The 10,777-nt window shown below is 38.0% G+C and overlaps 1 protein-coding gene across 13 annotated transcripts in view; it reads right to left on the bottom strand.

The window, feature by feature from the left end:
* Positions 1-31: 31 nt before the first annotated feature.
* Positions 32-10,777, bottom strand: part of Dgki (diacylglycerol kinase iota) — a 340,467-nt gene continuing 329,721 nt past the window's right edge. For all 13 annotated transcript variants that reach the window (XM_048786882.1, XM_048786881.1, XM_048786888.1 and 10 more), the window contains one exon: positions 32-9,830. In XM_048786882.1, the coding sequence (XP_048642839.1) occupies positions 9,714-9,830 (117 nt within the window). In that variant the 3' untranslated portion in view covers positions 32-9,713. The remainder of the gene's footprint in view (positions 9,831-10,777) is intronic.

Raw genomic sequence — 10,777 nt, 5'->3', positions numbered from 1 at the left:
CCCTCCGCCTCATATTATCCGGATCCCACTCTACCTGGAAATAAAACGACCTCTTTCTACTGCCACAGCTGCTGTATTGGGGGATTCCACCTGCCAGTTGGCAGCTTTGCAAAAAGCATGGCTCTGGGATGTGAAAGGGCAGAATCAGAAATCATGAAAGAGCCCTTTAAAATGTGACTGTAACTCTTCCTACAGATGTAGCCTTGGGGAGTGGCCCACCCATAGCCTAAGATACTCTGGATGTGTAGGAACTATCTTCCACCCAGAAATCTGATAAAATTAAATATATTCATTCTGACGGGACTAAGATTGTCCCGTGGACCTTAATTCCATGACAGGCATGGTTTCCCTTACTTTCAATCAGCTGAGTCCATGTAATACTCAGATTCATGGTTGCCCACTTAATCACTCACAGTTTAAAAAAAAAAAAAAAGCCAAGTCAGCATTTATGGCAGCTGATGAGGACCCTCACTATTCAAAGATGTGCTTGGCAGAATATCCTATTGCATTAGAATATCTTGTCTATAAAGTTCTAAGTGTCATTCCCTAGGACAGCAAGAGCCCACTTTACCCAACCCACCTCAGGATGCCAGCAAGCATCAAAGTTCTAGTTACATTGGAAATTATGCACGCATATTGTGAGCACCCCAATCTAACAAATGGAGCGGTGGAGAGGGTAGCAGATGAAAAAATGTTAGTTAAACCGAAAAGGTCAGGAACCATGTGGATTTATAATACAAGCTACGTAACTATCAAGGCTAGACAGTATCTTAAAATGATAAATCTCAACAATATGTTTGTAAAATTACCTATAAATTTGAAACAAACAAAAAATATAATGAACCGACTAACTTTGGGCTGCCATCAGTGTGTATGCTCTAAATTCTTTTCACAAGTAAAAACCATTTGTAAATATCTCTTATGTTTATCATGTTTAAGAGAAAATGTTGTATTTAAACCCCCAAATAACAAATCTTTGAATTTTTAAAAAGTAAATATATTTAGATTTGTGGAAACACTCACTCAATTTTTCAGATTCTTCTCAAATTTGGTTGTGGACCCATACAAGTCTTGGACAGCTCTAAGTTCCTGAGATCATTTGGGGCAACACTCACAAACAACCCAATCCTTTAAAAGTTCTTACATTAGCTGATCTATTCTCCTATGTTCCAGACATGATCTAATTATTCTAAATTACATAAGTTGAAAAACTTGCAACTAACACTCCTCGAAGCCACTCTAAACATGTTTAATTGTTTTCTACATTTTCAGAGTTTGATTTTCACGGGCATCAAATTTGCTGAGCGTGTATGTCACTTTTTTGAGTTGCTATGAGAATTAATAGTGTTAATAGGAGGGTCTTATTATTGTCCTACTCTTGAGAACTGTTTTTCTTTTTCTTGAAATTCTGCTTTTCCTTTTCCTTCCCAAGCCACTCATGTGATCACATGATGATGAGCTTTATGTGACCAACCATGAATAGAGTTGGCAAGGAGTCAGGCAAAAGAAAAAGGGAAGTGAAGTGAAAGAAGTTCTCTGATAGGACTGTACATATGGGCCCATTTCTTAAATTATCTGGAGTGAACTCTTTCTCCTGATTGAAATCTGAACATTCACTCCTTACCATCATAGAAATGAGGGAAGATGGGCAATTAAAACTGTAGTCCCCTTAAACAGAAATATTATAGAAACATTAGCCTAGTGATATGAGGTTCTGTCTTATTTAATTAAAAAAAAAAGATATAGAAAATGCCTTCCTGTCTCTTTATTACAGAAAATATACAAATCCTTAGTCCTTTCTCCAAGTCCCAATTCCAACTCTACACATCAAACAAAGGGGTACTAAGTAGAAAAAGGAACACTAAATCTCTTGTTTTCAGTAGAAACATCTTTTTCAGATTTGGGGATTAACAAGCAATTGGCAAAATATGCATGTGTGCACGTACATGTGTGTGTGTGTGTGTGTGTGTATGTGTGTGAGAGAGAGAGAGAGAGAAAGAGAGAGAGGTGTATAAGCAAAGCAAATTTTTTAAGGAAATACATGCGTCCAAATGCTTTGGGATATATTTTCAATGGCTGATGTTTTTGTAAAGATGCTTTCATTGCCATCTATTTGGCAGGTACCTGGGAGCAAATGAGCTTTAACTGCCCCAGTCTAAAATTACAGAGATCAAAATGTGGGAAATGCTGCAGATTTTTTAGTCCAACATCCCTCATGGTTATGGATTTGCTTTTACATGATCCCTGAGTTTGTTATTCAGTCTTTACTTAAATACTAGAAGAGTAGAAGTAATCAACTGTTTTTCAGAAAGCTATTTTGGGTTGGGGATGTAGCTCAGTGGTAGAGTGCTTGTCTATCATGTTCAAGGCCCTGGGTTCCTCTCCAAAAAAATTAAAAAAAAAAAAAGAAAGAAAAAAGAAAAAAAAAAACAACTTATGGGGAAAACAAATCCTTACATAATAAAGCCATCTCCTTTTCATGTCCTTATTCTGTTGTGTCCTTGTTTCATTCTAAAATTGCCCTACTGAACTTGAAATCTCAGAGTATTCTTTAACCTGTGTCCTCCAAGTATTATATTCCTAATTTTGTCTTCTTTCCAGGTCAAACATCTTTCTGCATATTCACCAGCCAATGCATAGGTGATCCTAGTAAAATATGAAAGTCAGAATTGCAAAATATTATCTTCTCCTTCCATTTCAAGTACAGCATCATTTCCCATAGATGTCTCCGACCTCTTTGTATGTGATCACATGAGTGATGAACTTTGTGGGACCACCCATGAACAGAGCAATAGCATCTTGATTGATAGGGCTACTCTCAACACTTTCTGGTGCAGCATTCTGAAACAATTTCATTCCAATATCTTTTCAAGGAGGGAAAATAGTATTCACGTTTTATAAACATTGAGAGTCAGAAATAAAGCAGAGGAGTCATAAACCTTCAGTGTTAACTTATCCTCATGAAATCATTCAAACAATCCATCCCTTTGACCTGCTTTTTTTTTTTTTTCTTGAAATATGTCTAGGCTGGCAAGCCTCTCTCTGATAACGAAAGCTCTTGAATTTTTTATTTCACATTCTCCCTTGGTCCTAACCAACTTCTGCTGTGGGATCTTAGGTAGGAGTTTTTTTTTTTTTTTTTTTTTTCATGGAGGAACAATTTTAGTATGGAAATCTGAACAAGTGATGTAAAATATCATTGAAGGCAATGGTGGAGAATTGTGGACTTGGAAAGCCTCTCTTATAGGCATGTGAACCTGCAATTTCTAAAGACCTCAGTTCTGGCTGCAGTTCTCCTTTGCTATATGATCTATGCAAGATGAATTCACTGCTTCAAGATTCAATTTATTCATCTAAATGTATTATCCATCTCCTGGGGTTGTATTGAAGCTCAAAAGTGCCAAAAGGCATATTAAAATGCCAAACCACTAATTTAAAAAAAAAAACATTATGAAAATTGTTATTAAGAAATAATATAGATTGGTCGTTCAACTATTTTATGTTAAAAGCTATATATGTGTTTCATTAAAGAGTTGAGAAAGAAGATAGTCTCAGTTTGAGCCACTATCAGAGGCTCCCATTTCACATGCCATTTGGTTTTAGAGGTTGAAACTTAAAGTTGGGAGAAAACCTAGATTATTACTTTTTTTCTTCTGTGGTTGTTTCCTTCTTTGTAATTGCCATGCTGGTAGCTGAAGCCAGGCGTTTTCCACAACTACCTCTCATTTACATTTACTTTGCTCCTAAATATCTTTTAGACAGAATTTTCTTCTGTGGTTATATAAGGTTACCCTTAACTTTAAGAATATCAAATCACAGTGCTTCATATATATAACAAACAGTAAGACAGATTTCTAATAGAATTTTCCTTGAGAATGCCTAAGAATGTGTCAAGATACATAATGCTCCCAGAATTATTTTAAATGAAGTTACAGCTTTTTGTATGGTTTCTTTTTTGCTAGCTCTTAAATTCATGCTTAGTGGTTGTAAACTTTTAAATGATAACTAAAGTTCATTTCCCCCAATATTTTAAAGCTTCTCATGTACAAAATGATGATTTAAAGATGAAAAATCAAGGTTTTCATGAATTTTTTAAATGAAATCCTGCCACTCAACAAAGACATCTTTTTAAAAGATCATAACAGAAAAATACAGAATCTAAACCCATCCCTCTCAGATCCTATGTCCGGTCAGAACAATCTTAAAGATGGTCAAATACCCTCTGTTAAAATTCTCCCAGGGGCTGCTAGTTTAGAACTCTGTAAGGATGACCAATGCATTATTTGACAATTTATAGCTCATTTCCTTTATATTTAATCAAGATCCAGTGCAAGCTCTGCTTCTTATTCCCAGTTTTGCCCTTAAGAGCTGGGATAAAGTAGTTTCAACCCTTACTTCAGACGAGTTCCTAAGTCTCATGTAAAATATTAGTTTCAAAACACATTTTTAAGAACATTTTAAAACTCTTAAGAAAAAGGAAATGCAAAATGTCATTATTTCTTTCCTAGTTAATTTTGTTTTTATAAGCCTAAAACACTGTTGGCCAATACAAATACAGCTTAGCCCTGAACTTCCAGGACATGCTAGGGGACCCTGGGTTTCTCCCACACAGCATTTTTCACATTGGAATTTGTCTCTCCCCCTTGGCTGCCAACTCCAATAAATCCTGAGTTTGTCCATTGCATTCATTGTTTTTCCCTTCATATGTGGTGCCTGCATCAGAGTAAGTGACAAGTATTTTTTAAATAAATGATTAAATACATGCGCGTGACTGATTTGTGAACATATAATTGCATGCATAAGGGAATATGTAAACAGAAAAGGAATCTATCCATCATGGACACACCATCTCATATTCAAGCTTCTACTTTTAAATAATTGATTTAATGCCCTAAGGATTATTCTGCTTTCTTCTGGGGACCAGTTTAATAAATCTCATGTCCTGGGAGAATAAGTTGTCCAATGCACTATTCCTTGCTTATTTCTTTTCTAGGTTTCCCATTAAACTATGAGAGACGGCCTAAAATCCATGGATGGCCATTAGAGCTACAACACATATAGGACCCATGTGTCAAGGGGACATGTTGTCTATACCACTGTGTGTGGAAACAACAGCTATGATTGTGAGCTCTTATAGGACAAGAAAGAAATGTGCTGAGCCTCACGGATTATGTCCCACTATCAGGATTGTTGCAGGTCTATAGGATGACAAGGCCAGTGGACATGTACTTGTCCTTTGGGCAACATGGATACTTGCCTTAAAAGGAAATTTCATTTAGAGCCCTTCTGATCATAATATCTGGCGAAGATTTTGGCAGATGGGTGGCAAAATTATTGTTGCAGCTGAGAAGCACTGAGGATTCAAAGGTGAGTCTCCCGAGATGTGGGTAGAGGCTTTTATATTAGATAAATGTTAAAGAGTAATCAGAGAGCTCATTTAATAGATGTTCTTCTATTTTTTTCCTAAAATGAACATAATTTAGTTAAGTAGAGCAATTAGTAGTTTTATGATGAGCCATTTTAACAAAGAACTATTTTTATTTTTAAATAGCATAATTAAATAAAATATCATACTGTTCTTAGTGATTTCATTAGCTACTCCTACTGGAAGACAAACTGGTCAGACTCCAGACCATATCCAAGTTACTCCCCTTTCTTGCCAATAGCTTGCCCTAATCAAATACCATTAGGCAACCTATGGAGAGATAGTCTTGTAAACTCAGCCTTATAAAGTGGAGTGTGCCTCAGAGGAAAGAACTCTCCTTTATCTATTTGAGACCTTAAAATAGCAAAGACCAGCCTCAGGGCTGAGGCAAGTTCTGTGTTTTGTGGACATCAACATAAATAATTGTCAGACTCTTGGTCATGGATTTTATGACACAGCCAATAGTAAATGTCACATGTAACTGTAGTGATGTGGTGACAAGAACTAAGCTCAGTCATGTTGGAAACAAAAAATAAATGAAAATTCTGTTATCTTCTCTCTCTTTGCCTTTTGGTGTTAACTGTACATATACAGATGACTGTCATGCTTTTCAATTGTTTTCTATTTTTAAATCTATGCAATATATGTAGGTGTGTGTATACACATATATATTCAAATAAATATATTTCTGTATGCATGTGTGAATTTGTATATGCATATATGAGTATGTGAACAGGGTGTTTATGATGCAACATACAGGCAACCATGTTTATCAACGTTAACAACGTTTCTCTCTGGGGACTGAGACAGGACACCAGTACAGAGGGACAGATGCCTTGACACAGCAGGGGATACTCCTCTGTGCTATTATAACTTGTTACAAACAGCATGTGCTACTGTCATAAATAAAAAGAAATCTAAATATTGTTAATAAAATCAACTTGTCACAAAATGAAACTGTTGCCCCACATTTTCTAAGACATGAATATCATGGGGATTCTAGTAATTACATTTCAGAAATCATTTACTCAAGGGATTGTTACCAGGTCCAAATGAAAAGGAACTACCTGTTGAATGCCTTATAACACTCACAGATCTGCAGCAATTATGAAAGGTATGCAGCAATGGAGCATAGAGGCTGTCCACAGTCATGAGCAATCTCACAGCTGGGCATTCACCAGCTAAATTCCGTCTCAGAACTTGCAATAGTTTTCAGTCATGGCCTCTGTTGAAGTAACCAGAAATCTCAAAGCAAAATTCCAAGTTATGGTGCTTATTCCCTTCTTAGTTTAGCAATCCTGTTCTTTATCAAGTCCTTGCATGTGACAAAGCCCAGCTTGATTGTGCTGTATTCCATTAATGGCATAATACGGAAATATGAGGTTCCCAAAATGACTACCTTTAAGGTTATAGAATGTTGTCTTTAAATAATTCTCCATTTTCTATCCCTTTAGTGGCCTAATATAGAAGTGGAATCACAGAGTGGGCAGTGCCACACACAAAGGATTAAACACAGGAATGTTGGCTAGCTAGGTGGCCACTTCTTGCAGAAATGTCCCTGCAGGCTTTTTGTAATAGCATTTTTATAGGTACAGATTTTTGTCCAAGTTATGTGAGGCTTCAGACCAGGACCAGACCATTGGCTGGCCTGATGGCCCACTAAAGGGGGTACAAAATACCTAAGCTGAGATGGAAATTCATAGACCATATGGCTTTAGCTCTTTCTAAAGCCCAAACTGTCACACACAGCAACCAAATAAAAAAAAAAATTGCCACAGGAGGTAGATTCAATAGTGAAGCCAGTAAATATGTGGCTGTTCTGCTCACTTTTTTTTAAAAAATCCCAAATCCTGGAGGTGTTTGCTTTTTCAAAGAGATAGCTCACATATTGTTCCCCATCAATGCTGTAGGACTCTAATGCTTTTTTTTTTTTTTTAAACAGTTTCCAGATGCACCAGGACCCTTCCAGTAGTCAGTACTTCATCAGTCTTCATACCAAGGGTTTATTTGTGTCTTCCATTGGAGCTGTTTGAATTGGCCCATGGCCACCTGTGCCCTAAATTTTCTCTGGGATGCTTTAAAGCACTCACAGAGAAATCTGAGATGGTAACTGATGAAAATGGAGTCCTTTATCCCAACAGTGGCAGCTGGGTAACTGACTGCCTAGCCAAATGTCTGGCTCAATCCAGGGAATGGAAGGCACCATTCAAAGCCAGATACCAGTCTGTTTTAAGGATTATATTATATTTCTGTCATCACAATGTTTCCTTGACAGTCCCACCAACTGAAACACTCCCTGCAGAAGCCCAGTAATTAAACTCTCCTGGAGCATATATTTTTTCCCCCAGCTTCTGGAAACAATCTACTGCAACCCCTCCTTCCCTGACTGTAAAATCCAAGAGAGAGTTCCAGGTCTGAGGCTGATAGATGGAAATGGATTACTCATAGCCAACCCATTCTCCCACAGCTGGAAACAATGCCAACCATTTGGGTTTGAAGTGACTAAGGAGAAACTGTGCTAAATAAAATTTCCATCTACTGACAGGTTGCTCTGAACGAATACAGTATATTACATCCATACTTTAAAAATGATGATTTGGGACCAAGATGTGATTCAGACAAATAATGTGTCACCACTGGCCCTTAACATTAAACATAGAGAAATGATCATTAATGGTCACATGCAGAAACACTAGGGGAGCGTTTGGTTGTGTCCAGGAGCAAAATGGAGGAAGCTCAGAAGATACCAGATTTAGCCGAAATAAAACCCTTGGACACCTGCGTTTATTTTTGACTCACACCCAACTCAAGTAGATATTTGGACAGAAAGTTAGAAGACTTTTTCTCCTGATATTTTAGTTATCACAGAGTCCCCCACTCCCAGACATTTCTGGCTAGACCCCCACATTGCCACAGCACCAAGAACTGCCTGCAGAGAAAGAAATATATTAGACTACCCCATACTTGGAAATAGGGTTCTCAGCTATGAGCTCAGAACCTGACAAGCAACAAACGAAGCATCCATCAGAAAGAGCCAGGCATTCTGGGAATCTGGAAGTGGGTGGGATTCATTCAACAAGGCTTTGTCCTTGGGTCAAGACTTCCTGGAAATCGTGAAAATGAACCCTAGAAGGAAAACCTTAAATGGACTCCCTCTCACTGCTGGATCCAAGAGTCTATGTCATTAGCTTCTGTGCAACATTCCAATGACTGTTTTCTTGCTCCAGTGTATTATCTTGACATATGTTGCTACTTCTGCTTTCGCTGTCCCCCCCACCCCAAGTCGATTAGGTTGCTTTCTATTATCACTCAACAAAGACTAGAACTAAACGTTGTTAGAGTGCTCCATTTCCTGTGACCACAGTTCCCACACGGTTTTCTGCCCTGCAATTTAAACAGCACTTGAAATTGAGTGGTTCTGCAAACTAGCTATGGGCCTTTGTTTAATCCTTTGCTCATCTCTATTGCAGCAAAAGGCAAAGATGGCTACACATAGGCAGTACGGAGCTGTACAAACAGCCCAAGCTGAACCCATCCTGCATGGCTATCAGCAAACAGCACAGCTGCCTGGGCCGACCCCTGGGTGACCTCTCTGAGGTACCTCTGAGCACAGACAGCTCCCATGCCACCTCACCGGGCCTCAGAGATTAGCCCACAAGTTGACGTTATCCATGTGGCACTTTCCAGCTCCTATAGGATGAAACAGGAGGGGAAGGGGAGGGCATGCAAAGAGTCACTAGGTAGTCTCGGTATCTTTAGTCTTGGAAATGGAAGTGGTTTTATAGTAATATTTCTGCAGAACAGCCAGAGGGGTTTTAAAAGACCTTCAGACAATCTTGTGGTCTTCAAAGACTGCATGGAAAGAGAAGAGATATCATATTTTTTTAAGTTGATGGTAATTACAGTAGAATTGTGTGGGACGGGGGAAAGATGAAAATGCATGGGGGAGGAGGGAGCAGTGCCTTTTATACAAACATCCTTTGAATCTGTAAAATAAATTATACAGGTGAACACAGAAGTTCATGCTACTTGCTGGAAGCAATAAGGATCAAATTTTGTGGAACTTGCATTCCACAAATCTCCAGGTCGCCTGCCTCCTTCTCACTGGGCTATCATGTTCTGTTGTACATCTTGGTAGCCCTTAAAAACTGGTGGCATGGTCTCAGATAGATTCTTGCAGGAGACAGACAGATACATGGATTCCATCAGCTTCTTCCAGGGGAGCTGCCCAACTGCCAGCAGGGCACAGGTGATTTGCTCACTCATCCTCTTGGCCCATCTACCAGGGTCAAACAGCAGTTTCCAGGTCCTCATGGCCAAGGATTTTATAGTTTTGGCGGCTTTCGAGGTAAGCAGCCAACTCTGGGTCCCCAGCCTGCTGTGCTCTGTCTTGAGGCGTCTTACCCTAGAGGTGGCAGTGAGAAGGAGAGAGACACAAACACTCAGAGTGAGACAAAATGCATATGTTATCAGAGAAACAGAGCTCCCCCCCACCCCGGGGGAGGGGGTTACTCACTAATAAGGATCTTCCCATGTTTTCCCTGTTGCAGTTTACAAGACACTTTCAAATCTATTATCTTATCATAAGCATTATATCCAACTTGTGAGATTGGCAAATTAAAGAGTGTATCACTTTTGAGATGTTAAACCTCGGAAAACAGAAGTCTGCAGAGTTTTAGAGAGGGAGAAACAGAGAGAGTGGCCCAGTGACTGTAGGGACACAGACCCTTTTTAGAAAGGGAGAGATAAAACAGCATTATAAAACAGGAAGTGAGCAGTCTAATTTCTAGTTTAGATTCTATTATATTAAACTCTAGGAACTGACAAGCTGAAGCTGAGAGGAAGGGCTACTCACAAATAATCTGAAAGGTTTTCTTTGCTGGTTTCAGTCTTCAGTTAAGTTATGCCCAATTTATAATTAACTACCTGAATTGCTTCAAAATGAATTAATTTCTGAATATAAAATGATGGATATTGATTAAGGGAATCTTGGAAAAGTAAAAAAAAAAAGCATAAATAATAAAATAAAAATCACCAATCATTGCACTAAAATAAGAAAACCAGTTTTCATCTTCCATAAGTTATTTTTATCATTTTCTATACCACTATGCATAATTTTCTTTATAAAAATAAAACTACACTTTGCCTATATGCTGTTATATAACTTTTTTCACTTAATAATACATCATGATTTTATGTCATTACACCTTCAAAATATTTTAAATTATTACATAATTTCTTATAGCCTACTATAATGCTTTCTGTATATCTGTATATATACACCAAGCATTTGTATTTATGTTTGAATTTTTTTTTGTACCAGGGATTGAACACAGGGGTGTTTAACTACTG

Source organism: Marmota marmota, unplaced genomic scaffold (genome assembly GCF_001458135.2).
Source record: "Marmota marmota marmota unplaced genomic scaffold, marMar, whole genome shotgun sequence".
In the NCBI taxonomy this organism is placed as follows: domain Eukaryota; kingdom Metazoa; phylum Chordata; class Mammalia; order Rodentia; family Sciuridae; genus Marmota; species Marmota marmota.
This window is presented reverse-complemented; position numbering and strand designations above follow the sequence as displayed.